At 42.3% G+C, this 19967-nt stretch overlaps 3 protein-coding genes across 6 annotated transcripts; all 3 read left to right on the forward strand.

The window, feature by feature from the left end:
• The first annotated feature begins 406 nt into the window (after window positions 1-406).
• On the forward strand, window positions 407-10172 carry dgcr2 (DiGeorge syndrome critical region gene 2). 2 transcript variants are annotated; one of them, XM_088281420.1, is made up of 11 exons: window positions 407-880; window positions 2278-2310; window positions 4197-4319; window positions 4926-5012; window positions 5117-5327; window positions 5982-6058; window positions 6272-6448; window positions 6625-6828; window positions 7224-7376; window positions 7726-7962; window positions 8297-10172. In XM_088281420.1, exons 1-11 carry the CDS (start codon window positions 799-801, stop codon window positions 8539-8541), a joined length of 1629 nt encoding a protein of 542 aa, XP_088137546.1. In that variant the 5' UTR covers window positions 407-798; the 3' UTR covers window positions 8542-10172. The 2 variants fall into 2 exon arrangements, with proteins under 2 accessions (XP_088137546.1, XP_088137547.1); XM_088281421.1 differs by lacking the exon at window positions 2278-2310 and having other exon boundaries at window positions 408-880.
• Window positions 10173-10809: 637 nt separating this feature from the next.
• On the forward strand, window positions 10810-14417 carry ptcd2 (pentatricopeptide repeat domain 2). 2 transcript variants are annotated; one of them, XM_088281715.1, is made up of 10 exons: window positions 10810-11042; window positions 11134-11301; window positions 11938-12067; window positions 12144-12261; window positions 12467-12545; window positions 12618-12709; window positions 13385-13498; window positions 13707-13781; window positions 13868-13984; window positions 14062-14417. In XM_088281715.1, exons 1-10 carry the CDS (start codon window positions 10904-10906, stop codon window positions 14281-14283), a joined length of 1254 nt encoding a protein of 417 aa, XP_088137841.1. In that variant the 5' UTR covers window positions 10810-10903; the 3' UTR covers window positions 14284-14417. The 2 variants fall into 2 exon arrangements, with proteins under 2 accessions (XP_088137841.1, XP_088137842.1); XM_088281716.1 differs by having other exon boundaries at window positions 10867-11042; window positions 11209-11301; window positions 14062-14409.
• A 388-nt stretch (window positions 14418-14805) lies between these two features.
• Window positions 14806-19074, forward strand: cacfd1 (calcium channel flower domain containing 1). Of its 2 annotated transcripts, none has more exons than XM_088280570.1 (5): window positions 14806-15264; window positions 16297-16369; window positions 16458-16583; window positions 16793-16900; window positions 17546-19074. In XM_088280570.1, exons 1-5 carry the CDS (start codon window positions 15153-15155, stop codon window positions 17622-17624), a joined length of 498 nt encoding a protein of 165 aa, XP_088136696.1. In that variant the 5' UTR covers window positions 14806-15152; the 3' UTR covers window positions 17625-19074. The 2 variants fall into 2 exon arrangements, with proteins under 2 accessions (XP_088136696.1, XP_088136697.1); XM_088280571.1 differs by lacking the exon at window positions 17546-19074 and adding an exon at window positions 17000-17519.
• The last annotated feature ends 893 nt before the right edge of the window (window positions 19075-19967 follow it).

Below are 19967 nucleotides of genomic sequence, written 5' to 3' on the forward strand. Positions count from 1 at the left end.
CAACAAATATTGTAGGAATGTGGATCATTTAAATGCTCGGTTATGTGCTGGGCAATCTGAGCATTTGATGCAAAATGTACAAGTTGCCAGTGAATTATTTTCATGGATGGAGTTTGTTTTGCTTCTCTGAATTATTACTTCGTGATTCACCTTACTCCATATTGCTGCTGTCCCTTTTTTCTCCTCTTAAATCAATATTTCAACTGCAATTGATTTTTGTGATTATTGATTTGTTTTATAAGGTTTTGTTAAAGGTTGCGAAGACTTTAGATCGAGGTTCGCAGTTTTTCCTGTCTCCATCACTTTGCGACAAAAATGATTAAGACATTTAAAACTGTTTGCGAATGTCTTTGCACACTTGAACAAACCTTTTTTTGAAAACCAACACTCGTTACATGCGCAAACACTCGCAAAAGCCGAACGTCGGAGCGAGCCGAATGCCGGAATCGAATATTGGCGCGGCCTGGTCCGCTCGATGTGTTGCGTGTTTGGGATTGTTGTGATGGGAGGAGGCGGCCATCTTGATGAGAGGACGGCGGATTGGATGTGCAACAAATCCAAACACGAATGTTCGCCGTCCTTCTCCTCGCTCCTGTTTTTATGACTATGCTCGTTCAACGCTAACTTTCGTCGCCAACTCCCATTCGAGTGCCGAACCACCAAGATGGGCCAGCGTCGGGGCAACCGTTTAACTGGATAAATCCCGGACGAAGTCGGACGACGACTGCAGCAACACCCCCCCTACCCCGTTTATGCTTTACATTTCTGGATAAAGGAGTGACTATGAATGGAGGATAAATGTTGCCAAAGGCTGACAGTGGCAGTTTCGTCCTCTTCTCGCTGCTCTTAGTCCTCGCATTGACGGACCCGCCACGACCGGGTAAGCGGCTTCGATGTATATTTAACCCAGATAGAAAAGGGGGAGAAACTGGTTGACGGTGGACAGGCCTACCTGAGCCGCGGGCTTGAGTTTTTTTTCTACCCCGCTGAGGGGTGTCAGCACGGTGGTGGCGTTGCTGGAGCGGACCGCCAACGACCAGCAAACGTTATCACTTGTTTCTTTCTGTACTGTTACAGCAGTTTTATTGGGGCGTTGTGATATTCCTCAGTATTTTTGTGTAGGCTTAGTACGAATCGAATTTCGTGGAGCACTTTTAGCCTCTGCCGAGTTAGCCTTGAGCTAACTTCATTTGCATGGAAGATTCATGGTGCTGCATCAAAACGTCTCCATCTCATTTGGTCTCATCCTCCAACATTACCATGCAAATGCTAAAAGAATGCTGGCTGTACACTTGGAAAAAAATGCTAATACATTTATGAGAGCCTGATCGATGAATGCTGAAAACGTCCCCCTTCAAAATAATAACAAAGCTTTGGACATTTTGAAGGTAACGTGCCATCTATATCAAAATATTTTTTTCCCCAGCAAGAGTAATGTCGCAGAAAAGAGATGACTATTTATATGCTAATCCAAGTTTGAAACCCTTTTTTGAAACGGTGATTTGAGACTCGGTCGCAGGGGTGCCCAAGTCCGGTCCCCACAAGCACTTGTCCAGCTTGTTTCAGGTCCATCCCTTTTCCAACACATCTGATTAATACTGTACAGTGAGTCGGGTCTTCAGTCCTGTTCCTTGTGCTCCGCTGTCCTGCCTGTTTTCCATCTCCCTCTGCTGCGAGATATCTGATTCAAATGATCAGATTATCAGCAAGGTCTGCAGAAGATGGATAACTATGCTGATCCTGGTGTGATGCAGCAGGGAGAGAGCCAGTAAAACAGACAGGACAGCTGACCTCAAAGCTCAGGATTGAACACCCCTGGTTCATTGAGTAGCGAGTTCGCTCATTCCTTAGTCACAAAATAATCTCAGGATTTTGAGTAAACTTTTTTGTCATCCCCATCAATATCCCAACATCGTGATAAGGCTGTTGAGGTCCAAAATTCTCCATCACAGTGACCAACTTTTTGCCATGGTAATGGACGGCAGCTTGCTAATGCACACTCAATCCACTTAGCGCTAACCGAAGCGCCATGACATCTGGGTGCGCTTTAGCGCACCCTCCAACACATTGCAGTGTGTGTTTCAGTCAGTTTTCGGTCCGAGGTATCGACTTTTAGGCCGACGTAAGATTGGTGTGTAGAGACCTTTACTTCTACCACCTTATTATTTAATAATGTGGCTGTAGGTTGTGAGTGCAGACTAATAACGCAACCAAAAGTCAGTAGTTCATGTTAGGTAGTTGCTTGACAGTTGACTCAACTGTTTCTGTTTGTTTCAGGTGCCCGGCTAGCGCTGGCAAGATTATTGTCAGGTAAGCAAGCAAAACGTCACTTAGCGTAGCTAGCATTTAGTCAGTAAGATGGAGTTTTGCACTGTATGACAGGCGTTTAAATCGTATCGAGTCCGTTGGTCGTTCTCGCGTCCATTCTTATCGTGTGTGCTGCTCCCGCATCGGATTCTGGAGACATTCATGAGGAATGAAAAGTATAGGAAAATAACAGATAATATCAGGCGGACTGCGTGAGTTGTTGAAGCTCTGTAAATTGGATTAGAGTGAAATTACAGTCACACTGCGTTCGACCACACTCTTTGACTCAGGCCTTGTCTCCACGTAGCCAGGGTGTTTGCAAACGGGAGGAAATAGTCTGCGGTTTGCCCTGTCATCACATGTCCCCGGAGGTTTTTTTTGTTTTTTTTTATAAAAATGGAAAACTCCAGTCACGGTGGAGATTTGCAGTTATCTCCAGACTATTTGGCTGTGGACAGTCTTATCCGGAGATTTACGTCCTCACTCTGCGCCTAAAAGACTCTGACGTGTGTTCATGAGAGACTACATGGACGTCCGCCAAATTATCGTGGTTATAGCCATTCTACAGACGCTTTTTGTTTGGTTAAATGTTTGCAAACAACTACTGCTTTTAGTTGAGCGGCACAGGAGAAGGAGCACAACAAGGTCTGCTCTTTACATCCAAATAATTCGTCCAAGGCATATTCCTCGTCAAAGACGCCATCGCCGCTTTTGGGTCAGACCTGGATGCACTGCCAGCTGGTGGGAGAACTTTGAGATGAAAGTTGTTCTCCTGAAGAAATAGCGCGAGAACTGTCATGGTCCTCGCTTCTGTCTTTATCAGAGCTATTACGTCCTCACCTTGAGGGCCAATCTACGGTCAAGAAAGTTGCATGCACACTATACTATTTAGCAGTCGAAGGGAGACTATGAAAACCCGCAGCTGCGTTTGGATTGTCAAGGCAAGTTGTTTCAAATATTATCCGACAAGTGTGCAAAGCTATAATTTGTGACCCCAGTGCATACATCTGCCAGCAACTGAAAGTGCTGTGCATTCACTTGTGGACTGATTCTAACAAATTCTGGATGGTGCACATGTAGGATTCGAGCAACCATCAACCAATTTCACTGATTTCATGAACACAAAGCGGAAATTTATCAATAAACACAGAGGAGGAGACAGCTTGACCAGTGAGGGAAAGTGGGTCAGAATGTTTTCTCACCCAGTATCTTCACCTATGAAATAATTTTATGATGGGGGACAAATTTAGTGGAGAAATTACTCAACTTGTTAAATTGATCATGATTCATATTCACATTTCATTTTGCATTGATAATAAAGAAGCGTTCCCGGTTCAATGCAAAAAAAAAAAAACCCACCTCAAAATGAAGCCTGTACGTGATTCTTCAATTGTCTTTGAAATGGAGTTGTGAATATGAAAAACCCGTGAGTCCTGTGCTCTGAGTATGTGTGCTGCTCTGGGATGTATTGGTGCCAAGGAGGGAATGCGAGGAGGATGTTGCGCAGGAGGATGCTATATGACATGTTAACACTGTCAGTCATTTTTGAAAAATTGTTCATAGCTGTTTTTTCAGAGGCCTCTATCAGATCCACAATTTTTCTTTCTATAATGTCGATCCAGTGTCTCCACAGCTGGCTTCCTCTTCAGACGGTCATGCTGGTGTCCCCTCAGTTTAGCTTTATTATCAAGAAAAAAAAAAAGTCGCCATTGAACTCGAGAGCCCCTTAATGCTTCAGGCTCGGTTGTTTCCTCCCCAGAACTAAAAAAAACGTCTTTTTCTCTTTGATTTCGACATGGCATTCATCATTTGATTTTCGCCACCCCTGGTCCCGAAGTGGAATATTTAATTCAGATGTGCTCACTTGTTTTATTACTTGTGTGTTTCAGAGCAGCGCTGCAGCCCCGGGCAGTTTGCCTGCCGCAGTGGGAAGATGCAGTGTATCCCCATGTCCTGGCAGTGTGACGGCTGGACGGCCTGTGAGGACCAGAGCGACGAGATGGACTGTCCCCGTGAGTACTTGAATCTGTTTTCTCACAAGTGAGGCTGGGGTCACGCTGCTTTTTTAGTGACGAAATTTCCACATTTTTTTGCTCTCTTGCATCCATCCATTATCTGAGCCGCTTCTCCTAATGAGAGTCACGGGCGTGCTGGAGCCTATCCCAACCGCCTTCAGGCTGTAGGCAGGGTTCACCCTGAACTGGTTGCCAGCCAATCACAGGGCACACAAAGACAAACAACCATCCGCGTTCACACTCATACCTAGAGGCAATTTAGAGTGTTCAATCAACCTACCATGCATGACTTTGGAATGTGAGAGGAAACCGGAGTACCCGGAGAAAAACCACACAGGCGCGGGGATATTTGCTGTTTTGGTTTGAAGCTGCCCTTTTGGACAAATGTAGTCATTAGTGTCCCCTGAAAAGTCAGAACAAAGTTATCCGTCTGCACCAGTTTTGCCGCCTGATTTTAAGTTTGGTCAACCCTTTTGAGAGTCTCAAGAAACCATGCAGAGAATTTAAATTTTGTGGATCTTTATTAGCGTGTGGGTTGTGAATTTTATCCAACTTATTTTGATTATAGGAAGGGAAAAAACATTTTTTTGGTTGGTTTTGTAGCCATAAAGGAAGAACGGTTTCGCTTCGGCCAAGGTTACGACCAGGTGGAGGACATTATTGGCGTGGCGCAGCCGGTGCGCTTCAACAGTGAGTGTCCATATCTCTTTGTAGAATTAAATAAAATAAATCATTAAATCTCTGAAGTAATTCCTCTCACATATGTTCTCACTCACACACTTTTGTCTGACCAGAGAAATGCCCGAGTGGGTGGCACCACTACGAGAAGACGGCCAGCTGCTACAAGGTGTACTTGCACAGTGAGAACTACTGGCAGGCGGCCGACACGTGCCAGAAGGTGGACGGGTCGCTGGCCACCTTCGTCACCGATGAGGAGCTGCAGTTCATCCTCAAGATCGAGGTGGACTTTGACGACCAAGTGTGCGAGCTCAGAGACCAGTGCAAGTGAGTGGCGCGGCCCAGGCTCTTTTCTTTGTGATACGAGACAAAATATGCGAAACAGCCAGCAGAAGGGATGTACTTTATTTCTTATCTTATTCTTATCATTACTATATTAGTGGCATAAAAACAAGGGAAATGCATTGTTTAGCGATGTTTAGTTCGGAGCTGTTTGTTTGTCAGATGTCCAACTGTGTGAGTGGTTTTTGAACGCATCTTGAGTCCAATGCAGAACTAGTCTGTTTGATTACTTTAAATTCACTATGATCACGTCATTGTAAACTATTTAATTGTCAAACTTTGGAGATATAATACGATGCAGAAAGCGCACAGCTTCCCACCCGTTTGGCCTTCACTCATTGAGCGCTCTCCCTCGACCAAGGCGTACTGATTTTGGCACGACGCCTGTACCAGTGGACGCTGTAGCCGGGTGCAACATACTTTCACAATAAAAGAAATAGTACGAACGGCATTAATGCACAATAAAATGATTTTCTGAATTAATAAACGAGTAAATTAATGCCAAATTAACTCGTTAAATTGCAACTGTGGTCACTGGTTGCCGCAGTTGCCTCACTATATGAAGGTTCTAGATTTGAATCCCCATCTCGTCAGAAGTCCAACCAAATGGCTGTTATAAAAGTGTAGTTTGTCTTGTAGGTTCTGGGTGGGCTACCAGTATGTGATCACCAACCAGAACCACTCTGTGGAGGGCCACTGGGAGGTGGTTTATAACGGTAAGGGCAACACTAACTTGTTCAACATTTGACTTTGATATCAGCCATATAGACCAAAAAAGATGACATAAAATTGGGGGCCTTCTGTATACTGTACGCGCACCGTTGTATCAATACTATGACATATTAGTATCATACTTGGATCTGGCATGCAACTATCGATACTTTTGACAACACAAATTTTAGTTCATCTGGTTTTTTTTGTATATGCAGGCCCTGTGCAGGTATTCCTACCGCCCGATGGTCTCCCCAACCTGGGTGAAGCCAACCAGGACAACGTTTTCTGCGCCCAGCTGCAGCGTTTCCAGCTGAAGAGCATGAACGAGCGCGGCCTACATAGCTGGCACGCTGAGAACTGCTACAAAGAGTTCCCCTTCCTCTGCAAACGTAGTACGTAACTTGGCCACAACAACAACAAAAAATTACACCATGAGCACTCTGGGGGCTCGCATAGCGGTTTATGGGGGCTGTGAGGGATCGATAGATCTTTACAACTTATGATTTTAAATTTTCTGTTCTGTTTTTGGCTCAAAATCTCCTCTGATGCCATTTGTGTTTTGCCGCAGAGCAAACGTGCGTGGACATCAAGGACAATGTAGTGGGCGAGGGGTACTACTTCACGCCCAAAGGCGACGACCCATGCCTGAGCTGCACGTGTCACGACGGTGAGCCCGAGATGTGCGTAGCCGCACTCTGCGAGAGGCCGCAGGGCTGCCAGCACTTCCGCAAGGACCCCAAGGAGTGCTGCAAGTTCACCTGCCTCGATCCGGGTCAGACATTTGGTGGAATTTTTATTGTATTTTTTTTATAACAGTACGGTATACATATTTGATTCATTCATTCATTTATTTAAGGCAACGGACAACATAGACAAGACAACCAAAGCATAATTGTAAAAAATATACTATTAAGCGGAAACCAATGAGATCGTGATGAATATCCAGTACATAATTTTTTAATGGGCTCATGATATTTATCTTTTTTTAAATATAACCCAAGATTTTAAAAAACAAAGTTTAAACATGCCATGATAAATACTTTCTTTAAATTAGGAAAGAAATGAGACATTGATTACTTTGTTGTTTATTGGGGAGGTATAGGAGATCTAATTACATAATCAGCCTTTGAAGTTTGCTTGTGTTGTAACGCTCCCTGTTGGTCTTAGATGGAAACAGCCTGTTTGACTCGATGGCCAGCGGCATGCGTCTGATCGTCAGCTGCATCTCATCCTTCCTCATCCTTTCCCTGCTGCTCTTCATGGTTCATCGCCTTCGACAGCGACGACGGGAACGCATCGAAACGCTCATCGGAGGAAACTGTGAGCACTAAAACACGCCTGTGTACTTGGTAGCAGTCATTTGAAATTAAGTCAAATGTGACAGTATTCAGTTGCATTATACAGTATAAACGATATATGTTGGCTCAAGAAATTACACCCTCAAACAACTGCTAATTTTTACATACATAGAGCACCAGCTCATTAAAACAGTGTACAACAAAACAAAGTTGTATGTTTACTTACACAAAGATGCGAGATTAATTCTAACGTAACATGTGAAATGCCATAGACAGGCTAACTGTAATTAGCATAGTATTTACGCTAATTATGAGCCTTTTTTTTTTTCAGTATAATAAGTAAATTGTGCGCGTGTGTGCGTGTTTGTCAGTGCATCACTTCAACCTGGGCCGGCGCGTCCCGGGCTTTGACTATGGCCCAGATGCATTCGGCACGGGCCTCACGCCGCTACATCTTTCTGATGATGGCGAAGGAGGCGCCTTCCACTTCCAGGAGCCCCCACCGCCCTACGCGGCCTACAAGTATCCTGACATCCAGCACCCCGACGACCCCCCGCCTCCCTATGAGGCCTCCATCAACCCCGACAGCCTCCTCTACGTGGACCTCAGTAAGACCACACAAACAAGCAATGCTCACACGTTGTTGACTTGGCTTCATGCATCTTTACATGGACTCTTACATAGTTAGGGGGAAACGTGAGAGACTAACTCTAAATAATTTTAAAAATTGGGTGTCATTTTTAAAAACTAACTATTGGTTGAGATTTGGGAGTGTGGAGTTAGTTACATCTCAAACACATTTTCACCAGGATACAGATGCTTCTAAAACAAGGGTGTTGAAAATTTATTGTTTGTGGACAAGTTAATGCGGGTAGACGATGAAATAAGAGGCTTAAGATGGAGCCATGGGTAACGCCCTCTATACGTTCCTGCCCCCTACAGGACATGGCGGCATCCCAGTGATGCCGGGCCCCCATGTGACCACCGCTGTGGACGAGCTCCATCAGGCCCTTGATGCGCCTGCTGCCCCGAGCTCTGCGACTGTCTCCCAAGCTCGGGAGGACTCGGTGGACAGCAGCACCCTCCTGGTGGGACCTGACACCCCTACAACGGACGGCCCGCTCCCCCTGGGCGCTGCCACGCCGTCCGACTGCGCCTCGCCGTCCTCCCTCAGCACGGCCGTCTAACACAATTATACAGCCAGGACTGTTTGTGTATAAAGAACACTAATTTAAGGCTGCATTTTTACTGATCTGGTGGTCCACAGCCCCCCCCAAGTCCCTCCCACAGGATGTAAATAAGCCCCTTGGGTCGGTGAACATGTCCCCTCGAGCTAACGCTGTCACGCTCCTGTTTTGACTCCATTCTTTCTTACTCGGTATGGATTCTGCAACACGGTACGTTTAAATTTACGCGTCCTTTTTTATGGTTTTCGACTAATGAATGGTTGATGTAGGCAGAACCTGAACGCATCATGAAAATGAAAATATTAATTTCCATCCAAATCATCATCATCCACTACAGGTTTCCCCTAGCTTCTTCTTCATGAACATTTTTGGGTCGACAATCATCTCGCTGTCTTCTATTATGGTGATGTGCCCCCCCAACTCACCTTGTGAAATCAATTTCAAGATAGAAAAATGTGAACTTTTTTATGTCCAAAAAGATAGATAATGCAATTATTTCCATAAAATCATAATTTGGTTCCCACAAACATTTTCCCATAAAATTTTTTTTTTTTTTCGTTTTAAAATTAAAACTGCATTACAAATATTTACACATCAAATTGCATTTGTTCTCCATGATATGATATGTTTGGCGTAAAATGACTTTATTTTCTGCCATGCTCTGACTTTATTCCGATAAAATGGCAGCTTCACGTTAAGTTCCACCTTTCATGCAAACAAAATAATTAATTACCCCCAAATCACATTTTTTTTCACCACCCAAACTTCCTCTTGTTTGCTCTGTCTTTTTTTATTTTTATTTTTTATGGTAGACAATCATCCCGCCGTTATCCATTTCTGGTGATGTGCTTGTTTCCCCCACCATTTTGTTTTTGTCCGGGATGCCCCCTCAATGGGGTTCTTTTTTTTTGGGACCTGCAGTGCATGTTCTTTTTGGTTTTGTTGATTGAAGTCTCTTTTTTGTACAAGGCCCAGCCACAAATTGGGGGACCCACACATTACCTAAATCCAAATTTGTGGCTATGAAAAAGGTGTATCATGCACCCAAAATACAAATTTGTGGATTTCCGTGAGCAACTGGGACATCTGGGTAAGCAAATGGAGCTTGCCAGGGCTACAATCTGCATGGTGTCTCCTTTGTAATTAGGGCGCACCCCTTTTGCTTCCACAAATTTCACGGAATGATCATTACCAGGACTTTAAATTTGTATTTTGTGTGCACATTCATACTTAATTTGTGGCTGCAAGTTTGTGTTTGTTGAATAAATTCAAAACTTTTTTTGTTTTCCAACATTGCCCCCACACAGTGTCGTCCATGCGTGTGTGTGTGTGTGTGTGTGTGTGTGTGTGTGGGCGGGTGTGTTGCTACGTCTTCTGAATGCATGCTGGGATAGTTTTTCCTTTTTTTTTTTATGACATCCTGGTCTCTCCATGATCAAGCAGCGCAGTCCCCCCCCATCGGTCCTTTACTTTTGAGTTTTTCTTTTATTTTTTTTAATGTATTTTGTTTTGATTCTTCGGTAGTCTTGAAATGAAGCAATTTTCTTGTTTGTATAGCAGGCATTTGTGTTTTTTCTCAAGTGGATGTACTGTACGTCTAATCAAATGCCAAATAAATAAGACACCGTGCAGTATGACTCAGGCTCTCATTAATTTGTAATGTATCCCAAAAAAATTCTCAACCTATTAAGTATTTTCTTTTTATTGTTTTATTTATTTGAGTTGGAAGTCCCTCCTACACATTTGAGTTGGAAGTCCCTCCTACACATGAACTTGATTAACAAGACGTGAGCTGCTGCTCCGTGAGCATGTTAGATGAATCTAGTGTACCCAAGGGAAAAAAAACGAATAATCACATATAAATAAACAAGACGACTGTTATGACAACCAGTAACTTGAAACTGTGTTTTCGATCTGAATTGGCTTTGGTAAATGAGCAAATTGCTTGACTCACTAAACTAAGATATGCTAAATTACCAGTCCAGTACATATACAGTCAATGCAGTTTATGATTATTCATATTAATTTCTTTTATTTCCTTTGCACTGTTCTGTGAATTTTTTTATGCTCGTCTGTCTATCGTCTGTCTTATAGTAACAATGCACTATGCCAATGTGTTTTGTACATTCAAAGTTCTATATCAATAATAAAAAAAAAAGTCTAGTTCGGACGCCGCCATGTTGGAATGTACCACATTACTATCGCACTTAAACACAAATGATAATTGTCGCGTATATGTAACACGTTTATTGCATAGCGGTGTGTTTTGAGCGTTTGAAATTATAATGAAAGCGATGTGGTCACAAATAATGGATATTGACGCTGTGTGGTTGTCATTCGTTTTCCCTTTGTTTTCGCGTGGATGGTACAGTTGTGGGGCATTATGGCGCTGCGGAGGTTCTGGTCTTCGGGTTGTCGTACGTTTCTACGCGAGCACATATGCATGAGAGGGACACTTTCTGCATTGCAACAGCCAAGTTGGATTGGATTTCGTTTAGGAGGTAAATTCAACACCTTTGCTTGGCAACTTGGAGTTATTATTCTATGAGTTTGTGCACATCTTTTTAGTGCTCTGGTGGATTTTGTGTTCAGAGGTGACCCTGCCTGCACACATGCATTCGGTTCCTTTGCATGTGCTAAAAATAATTTCATGTATAAAATCTCCAGCTAAAAGGCATCTGCTGTCAGAGGATGTCGTCAAACTTGAAGACTTCCAGCGAAGGAAGCTGGCAGTTGCTCACCTCGTCACTGGATCAGATGGTAACGTATAGTGAACTTGTCCGATAGTTTCACTGAGAAACAATCTTAGACGACTAGCGGAGGAAAATGTACTCACTCTCTGTTCTTACTCTCAGTAGAATTACAGATATTTGAGTGAAATGATGCTCGCCAAAGTATTGATTCAACTCCTGTACTTATGTGAAAAGTTACAGACTGAAGTGTACTTACTCTAAGTACAAATGTTAAGCTATAGAATTTATTTTTTGAAACCAAAAACAATGAGGAGGGGGTTACGATTGTGAGACACTCTCCATTCAGTGCTTTTTGGCAAATCGCTTGATGCAAATACACATCGAATACGACTTAAATTACTATTCACTCAGAATGTATTGGTCATAGGAGTTAAAAATTGTACTTGAATGTTTTGGAAGAACCAACAGTTCTTAAAGGTTAAATGCAAATGCATTGTAGATTAATCAAATGAAATTGAACCGTAATTAACTATGTAATGTACTTGAAAAATAAATGAATTGCACATGAAAAGTAAAAAGTGTACTGTAGAGGATTTAAAAAAAGGCAAATTTGAATTGTATTTAATTCGATCCATGTTTTGCTTACAATGAACGGGAGTCAACATACTGCATTTGACCCTTTTTTTTTTAACTTTATTGGCAGGAAATTTTATTGAGCAGTTTCACCACAACCTGCAAAAGAACCGCCTGGTTTTGCGAGACGAGCTCAAGCTGCTGCTTCACTTGTGTCAGTCTGCGGAAGACATGAAGACGGCCCGAGCTGCCATTTATCGGTATGGTCTGGCGTGGTACATTTAACACCGAATTCCACAGCACTGCCTGTGAAGTCACACCATCACCTGTTACCAGGTACCATGCAGAAAACAGGAACGTGGCACACGGGGAGTACAAGTTTGGCCCAGTTTTCATGAGACTGTGCTACGAGTTGGGACTGGAGAAGATGGCTGCTGCTACCCTTACTGATCAGGTGCACAATCACAGGTGGAAAAAGTACTTGCATGATGTTCTAAAGTGGAAGCACCCATACTTGGGGAAAAAACTCTCAGCTAAAAGTAGAAGAATAGTACAATATGTGGTCATTGCATTAATAAATCGAATGTTGACAAGTAAATAGAATGCACATTATGATTTCTAGGGGTGTTATGCCATTGATGTTTTGTCGTCCTGATCAGGAAATGAGAGGCTTTTTCAGCGAGCCCACCTCCTTCAACATTGGCATTGACATGTTATTCGTTAAGGGCTATTACGAAGGTAAGTCAATAAATATGCGTGGACTGTCCGCCTATTCCCTGTTGTGTTTGGAAATTAACAAATGTCTTGCAGATGCTCTCGAGCTCTTGCAGTCCATGAGGAGCCAGAATGTGCCTTTCACCAAAGACACACTGACGTTGGCATCTGCCGTCTGCTATAAACTGGTAACAGAAAACACATCCTTGTTCGTGTTGCTTTGTTTAAAAAAAAAAGAATCAGTCACAGCCAGTTAGAAGAATTTTTTTTTCACGTGGGACTAATTTTACAGGGCCATGCATTTGTGACCATAACCGACATAATCGACCTACACACTATTATGACAAAATAATAGAATTTCATAATTTTCTCCGACTTTGCGGCCTTGGGCTGACTTGTTCGGCTTTCCTTTTTGAGGCAGTATAAATACTCAGTGTAAAATTGCACATTGTGAATACAACATTTATGATAATATCGATAAAGATATATATCACCCACCCTTACAACAAATGAACGCCTTCCTCAAATACACACTGCTCATAGTAAAATGAAAGCGTTGCACAAACCACAGTGCACAATGTTGCTAACCAAAACAGCAGCACTGAGCGAAGCAAACAAGTTTTGCAGACTGTAAATGGAGTCTTACTCCACGAAATTCATCTACTGGAAAAGCTAATTAAAATAAATTTGCAACTTTAATATGCACTGAGAAATGACATAAAGCAAATTTTTTTTTTAATAACAATGAATGATGTTCGTAGACACCATACGAGGATTTGTACTGGTGTTTATGATCTTTTTATGAGCTTTCACAGTGAACTCATGTACTATTCTGTTTTTTGTCTTTGATTTGGGGGCATCAGAACACAACAGAGTCGCACGCAATCTGCACTTCACTCATCGAGGAGAGTCAGGCCAAAGGGCATTTTGTACCCAGGCATGCTTACTGCTTTGCTGTGGCATTAGCACTCAAACAGGTGAGTGTTCATTGATAACGGGCATCTCTTCCTGTAGAGCTCAGTGCTGCCATATATGGTGCAACGTGGTACTACACTCAAGCACGCAATCTTAAATTCCGACTTGCTTGTATTTTGTAAAAACTCCCAAAAAGATGGCTTCAGTCGATAAACTACGATCGAGCGGCGCTTCAATGTAACGCACCTAAACACTTGTGTTCCTCCTCAGAATGACGTTGAAAAGGCACAACTATTGTTTGCACAAATCATGAGCACGGACAGCCGAATGTGCCAAAACTTAAAGGTGAGTCTGCTTCAAAATAAATTAGAAAGTGAAGGTTATTCATGTTTAAAACTTTTTTTTTTACCTCTTACCATGTGAATTACTAGATTTTGTTACTGGCGATGTCCGGAGCGACAGAGGGGGCCATCAAGGTCCTTTTATCTGCTGTCCAACTCTCGAAAAGCCCGTCCTTTGTCAGGAAGCCAGCATTTTCTCAAGAGGTGGTAAGTGGGAGCAGATTGTTACACATTTGATACGCTGCGAGAAGAGTGTCCTCGACATTTCCTTCATTCACTCCCAGCTGGATCAGCTGCATCTGTATATTGAGGGCGAAGTACAAGCAGCTGAAGCGGAGCAGCTCATTTCCCAGCTGGAGCGCGCCGGTCAGGTGAGGCGGCAGACCCTTGACGAAATGCTATGTCACACGCCCCCCCCCAAAAGGAAAGCGGCCCCCATCATGGAGGAGAGGCGGACCAACAGAAGGACACTAAAGCCGCTTCACTCAACGCTGCTGTCCGAGTGACGTTCTCGGATTACTATTGTACATGAATCGTCATGGTGTGTTATGTATTAAAATGTATTTAATATTAAAAAGAAATTGTGCTCAGAAACATGGGCCCGTTGATTGCTTATCAAAGTGTTGTATTTTGTTAATGTTTCCAATTGTATTTTCAGGATTTACAGTAAATGCAACAGTAGGGCTGTGCAATTCATCAAAATTAAATTACAATTATTATACTGAAGGATTATAAAACTGGCATAATTGTAAAAAAAAAAAATGTGTGTGTGTGTTTGTACAACTATTCAAATTGTATTGTATTGAAGAGCGCGGCAGATATCCCGCCCACCTACTGTAATGAGTCTGCGTGATTGTTTGAAATGTGCAGTAGCGAAAAACGTAATAATTAATTTGGAGTATAATTTTTCTCGAGGAATCGAATTCCCATGTTCATTTTTTTCATATATTCATTACAATTGTCAAAAAAACACGAATCTGCTGATTGTAAAACGTAAAATGGTTGCAATGTCTTCCCGCAATGCACCGCGGTTGCAGCATACCGGAAAAGGGAAACCGAGCTTCCGCTGAAACAAGATAGATGTTATTGTATTTCATTTTACATTTGCAATATTGTAATTATCGTTACACGAATAAAATCATTACTTAATTTAGATTTTCCCAAGAGGAAGTCGGGCGTTACGTCCATGTTTTGGTCGGAGCTTGTTAGCATTAGTTGTTAGCCAGGAGCTTTTGACAAACACCGAACTTGAACAACAACGGCAGGCTCCCTTTTCGTTTTTCGGTGCGGTTGGCGACGGCGTCCGAAATCGCTGTTTCGCCACCGGCAAGTCCGTCATAGAAATTGAGATTTGCGGTAAATTTCGATTGGAAGGATGAACTCCGAGGAGACTGCACAGTCCAACAAATCCTCGCCTCCGGAGGACGATGGCATGACTTGGTGGTACCGGTGGCTTTGCAAAATAGCCGGTGTGCTGGGAGGGATATGTAAGTTGATAATATTTTTGTTTAATTTGTTAAAATTATGCATATATTTTTAACGTAACGCTTGTTTCCGTCCGTGTTACGTCGTAAAAAAAGACCAGGTGTTCACAAAAGAGGCGTTCTGTATAACAGACGTTCATTCACATGTTTGGTGGCAAAACGGCTCATTATAAACCTGGCTCGCGGATTCACGTATTGGGAGACTTTTTACAATGTTTTGTTGTTATTTATTTATTTATTTTTGTTGGGGGGGGGGGGGGTCACTCACCCCCATTCTCCATGGAAAATACATATTGGAGATTTCTCAGGGTTTGTGTAAGAATTTTCGGGGGGTTTCAAAATTATATATCTTTTCTCTTTGCATTTGAATTAGGGCTGCACAATATAGCACATTGAAAAAAATATCAATATCGCGATATTGACCCATGCAATATACATCTCGTAAAGACATGAATATGTTTCTTATGAAATTGTATCCTTTATCTGAATTTGACCAATCAGATGTAAGCTGCAATAGTTGGACATTATCGAGGGCAATGGTCCCCCACCTTTTTCTGCCACAGACCGGTTCATAACTCTATAACTTTTGCGGACCGGCAACGTGGGTGAGCGGTGGTTTTGGGGCGAGGAGGCTGGGATCTGTTCGCATTGTGTGACGAGCGGGTTTTTGTACATGCTCGCTTTACTAATTTCGCTATCTTAGGTATAACTCAACAAAAACCTTGCCCGTCGCCCTCTTTTCTCCCAACTTGCAGTAGCCTGTCCGCCTGCTGTTTGGGCCCAGCCTGTGCGCGCAGAGATCCTGAATGTCGTTCAACAAAACGCACCATCAGCACCACTTGACACCGGAGACTGAAACGTGCCTATGTCACACAAACCACTGCTGCATATTCCATGAGCTCTGTATTATTAAGCAGGATGGAAATATGTGCATAAAGTTTCAGTCAACATGTGTCAGTCCATGTTTTTATTGGCATTATTGTATCTGTCTTATTCAGGTGTTTTTTAATTTTTTTATTTCTGTGTTTTCTGCAGCGTGTGCCATTGCGGGAGTATGGAACTGTGTCACTGTGAACCCTTTAAACATCGCCGCAGGAGTATGGATGGTGTAAGTCATTGACTTGGCACGCATTTCCTATTAAAAAAAAAAAAAAGAAAATGCCCCAGCCACAAATTGATGATGATGATGTTGCCAGGTTGAACGCCTTTGTGTTGTTCCTGTGCGAGGTGCCCTTCTGCTGCCAGTTCATTGAGTTTGCCAACGCCGTGGCAGCCCGCGCCGACCGCTTCCGACCCTGGCAGAAATCCTTCTTCTACTGCGGGTGAGACATTGTCCCCGCCATGTCAATTCGGTTCAAAAGATGGATCAGATAAACGGAATTCATTCAATTAATTCCATTGGGGACTATCGATTTAATATATTAGAGCTTGGTCACAAAAGGGATTCAAGTTGCATGTCAAGGTCCTACTCAGCTGTGTATGGTGGGCAAATGATGACCCGGACTTAACAACTGACTTGTGTTGGGCTCAGGATGGCGCTTTTCCCCATCTTCCTGAGTTTCTCCTTCACTACGCTGTTCGGCAACGCCATCGCCTTTGCCACCGGGGTGCTGTACGGCCTGGCGTCTTTAGGCAAAAAGTAAGAGCACTCTAATTAATAAGCAGCACTTTTTCACTTTCCAAAAAAAAAAATCATTCTTCCTGTCTCTCTGTCTGTCAAACACCCACTAACAAGCAGTAGACTCTCATTTTAAAGACACTTATTTTCCTGTTCTTACTCAAATAATCTTAATCTTTTTAATCAAATACCCTGACATGATATTTAATATGGAGTGCTTTTGTTTAATCATTCCAGGTTTATTTATTTCTTTATTGGGCGCTGCAATATTAACTTCACTTGCACTTATCTAACAAGAGGAGCCGCAATGCAAATTGTTCTTCTCATAAAGATAATGCGTAACAATGTTTAAAAATATGTTTGTCATTCCGAGGGCTGTTACTAAGTGACTGCACTTTTACCATTCCAAATCATTCACTAATTCTCGGATCACTGTATTTGGATTTTTTGCGGTCTTTTTTATGAGCTAGAGAGTCCACTATGCAAAAGCAGCATAAAAAAGTTCAATACAATACGGCAAAGGTGCTTTCATTGCCTATGTTCTGAATCTTTGTCTCATTCCATACGTCCTAACACCGTTACGGGCGCAATTTTAAGTGTTGCTAAAAAAAACTCATCCCCGGTCCCAACGCTACGCTAACGCCGTAACCGCCGCTCGCCTCTCAGGGGGGACGCAGTGACGTACGCCCGGCTGCAGCATCACAAGCAGGCCGACGAGGAGAGGATGACCGGTACCACGGAGTGAGACCCGTCCTCTTGGTCCCACCCTCGTTGCTCCTTGCTGGCAACGTTCTCAAGAGCTCCTGCTTGTATTTATTTATTCATGTAGCGGACTTGCACCATCTATTTGAGTTGTGTGAACATGTATATTTTTGTAATTGATCCTTTCATGGTTTGCATTCTTTTAGCTGCTTGTTTGTTGCGTGTGAAGCCGTGAAGTCAAAAATAGGGCATCCATTTTGTGATTGCTCCCTTTCAGGACCTTAACCGTCGTTGAGATTGTATTATGTGCGCACACAACGAAAGATTTATTTTGGGTTTATTGCAACTTTTAAAAGTCAGCCTCTGCCTTTCCTGATCCACAACTTGGAATGTATTTTTTTTTTTAACTTAAAAATGTGTAAAACTGTGTTTTATTTTTACAATACAATATTACTTTATTTATGTAGCGCATTTCACAACAGCTGGAGCTGTAACAAAGCGCTTTCCATATGGTGTAAAATAAATTAGCGGTAAATTAGAACACAAATGTTACTTTTCTGATGTTATCGAGCACAACTTTTGCTCGCATGCAGTTTTAGCTGAATGGAAAATGAGAGTCGTGATTGACCCTATCCCGTCTTATTGTGGTCAAGGGAAGTTTATTGAGTCAACTGTCGAGAGTCCCCGGCATCTATTTCGGGGTAAGGTGTTAATTTTTCTCTTTTGAAGAGTGTAGAAGATTTTGCTTTTTCGCTCATTTGGGGTCGTCGTCATTGCATTCTACTGAAGTATCTGTAATTTAGTGTGTATGGCTTTAAAAAAGGCGAGGCCTGGCCTGGTGAGTGACATGGGCGTCAGTGAGTAAGAGTGTAGAGTTGGCTAGCTGTTTGGATGTTAACTAGTAGTAACTCGCAAAACTGTCAACCGGTTTGCAAATTGAGTGAGTTTGTGTGAGTCGTGGCCATCGGAAGCACATGGTAACCCCTTAAACACTTATTTGGGTGAGCTAGTTCTTTATTTGAGGTGTGGCATTTAATATTTCAAGTGCAGTCTTAAAAGACGATGCCGCTATTTGAGGAAATACTTTTTAACAAGCTGCTCCTGAAATCTATATCCAGTAAAATCCATTTGTGATTCAATTAAAAAGGGACTAATTGATCGACTGATTGGTTATGTTCGTGCGTGTGTGTGTGTGCATTTTTGCTATGTATTATATGTGTCTTTGTTTGTTGTTTTTCCCTAATATTTAGGAAAGTTTGGAGGCAAATGTTTACATCGTAACAGCAAGTTTGTCTGCTAACGTCTCTTTCGGCTCTCAGGTACGCGGGCACCAGTAAATGCACACGCTCAATGTTAAGCCATGTTAACTACAGCTGCAACAAGATCATGTGACACCGTTTTTGTTGTTTTTGTTTTGAAATCTGGACTTTATGGACATTGTGTGCTTTGACACGAATAATCTTATTGGTCAATTAAACAAATGTGCGACTACAGGACTGCTGTGGGTCTTTTATTACACTAACAACATTAGTAGCGTGCGCTGTATATATTTGGTGCCTTAGTTTGGCTTTGTCTCTTTACACTGTATTATTGTGCTCAAGGAAGACTAATGTTACTTGAAAATGAAACAATACTCCAAATAATAATGTGATTAGGCATTTAGTATTCAGTCAGAAGCAACTCAAGTACTGATTAACTGCTGAGTTGAGGTTGAGTATCCCCCTCCAAAAAAAGTACTTTCACTTGTGTTTAGAATAATATAACACAAATGGGAAGTCCTGTATTTAATTACTTGAGTAATCGTAACCAATTATTAAATTGAAAAAAAAAATCACTGAAATATGATGAGCAGAGTTGGGACGGATAGCCAGAAATTGTACTCAAGTAAGGATAATGTTACTGTGGTACTCGCATAAAAGTAAAAAGTAGTCCTCCAAGTAATTACTTGAGCAAATTGTCAGACAGTTTTAAACATTCTGCTCACCACTTACTCGGCATTGGAGTGGGTCCACCCCATTGAGTACTTGTCCCTTGAGTTTTCTGCATGTCTTCTTGTAACCATGGCTTCACTTCCGGTCACATGAGGCCTGCTAAAAGATGAGGGAGAACCAGTCAATTGGCTGCAAGAAGCGTTCGACATCACGGATCTGTTGTACTTAGCGTTTTTTTTAAGCCTGGCATTTTTTGAATCACCTTCATTGTTGTGGTATGGACAATAGGGGGCGGTATTCCCTTAATTTATATCAGTGTTTAATTTCACTGACTAATTGACCTTGGTTGTGATTTCTTGATTGTTAATGTGTTAATGTTTTGCGTTTTTAACCAACTTGTTACATTAAATTTTCCATTTTTACAAAACTGATTCGAAAAGAAAATGTATTATATA

The sequence above is a fragment of the Idiotropiscis lumnitzeri genome, chromosome 18 (assembly GCF_059441095.1).
Source record: "Idiotropiscis lumnitzeri isolate Australia: NSW breed Sydney's pygmy pipehorse chromosome 18, RoL_Ilum_1.0, whole genome shotgun sequence".
Taxonomy (NCBI): domain Eukaryota; kingdom Metazoa; phylum Chordata; class Actinopteri; order Syngnathiformes; family Syngnathidae; genus Idiotropiscis; species Idiotropiscis lumnitzeri.

Coding starts and splice junctions, on each gene's coding strand:
- ptcd2 (XM_088281715.1), top strand. CDS start 10,904: ATGGTACAGTTGTGGGGCATTATGGCGCTGCGGAGGTTCTGGTCTTCG. Junction 12,068..12,143: donor GCCCGAGCTGCCATTTATCG/GTATGGTCTGGC, acceptor ACCTGTTACCAG/GTACCATGCAGAAAACAGGA. Junction 13,782..13,867: donor GAATGTGCCAAAACTTAAAG/GTGAGTCTGCTT, acceptor GTGAATTACTAG/ATTTTGTTACTGGCGATGTC.
- dgcr2 (XM_088281420.1), top strand. CDS start 799: ATGTTGCCAAAGGCTGACAGTGGCAGTTTCGTCCTCTTCTCGCTGCTC. Junction 881..2,277: donor GACGGACCCGCCACGACCGG/GTAAGCGGCTTC, acceptor TGTTTGTTTCAG/GTGCCCGGCTAGCGCTGGCA. Junction 7,963..8,296: donor CCTCCTCTACGTGGACCTCA/GTAAGACCACAC, acceptor TGCCCCCTACAG/GACATGGCGGCATCCCAGTG.
- cacfd1 (XM_088280570.1), top strand. CDS start 15,153: ATGAACTCCGAGGAGACTGCACAGTCCAACAAATCCTCGCCTCCGGAG. Junction 15,265..16,296: donor CGGTGTGCTGGGAGGGATAT/GTAAGTTGATAA, acceptor TGTTTTCTGCAG/CGTGTGCCATTGCGGGAGTA. Junction 16,901..17,545: donor CTGGCGTCTTTAGGCAAAAA/GTAAGAGCACTC, acceptor CTCGCCTCTCAG/GGGGGACGCAGTGACGTACG.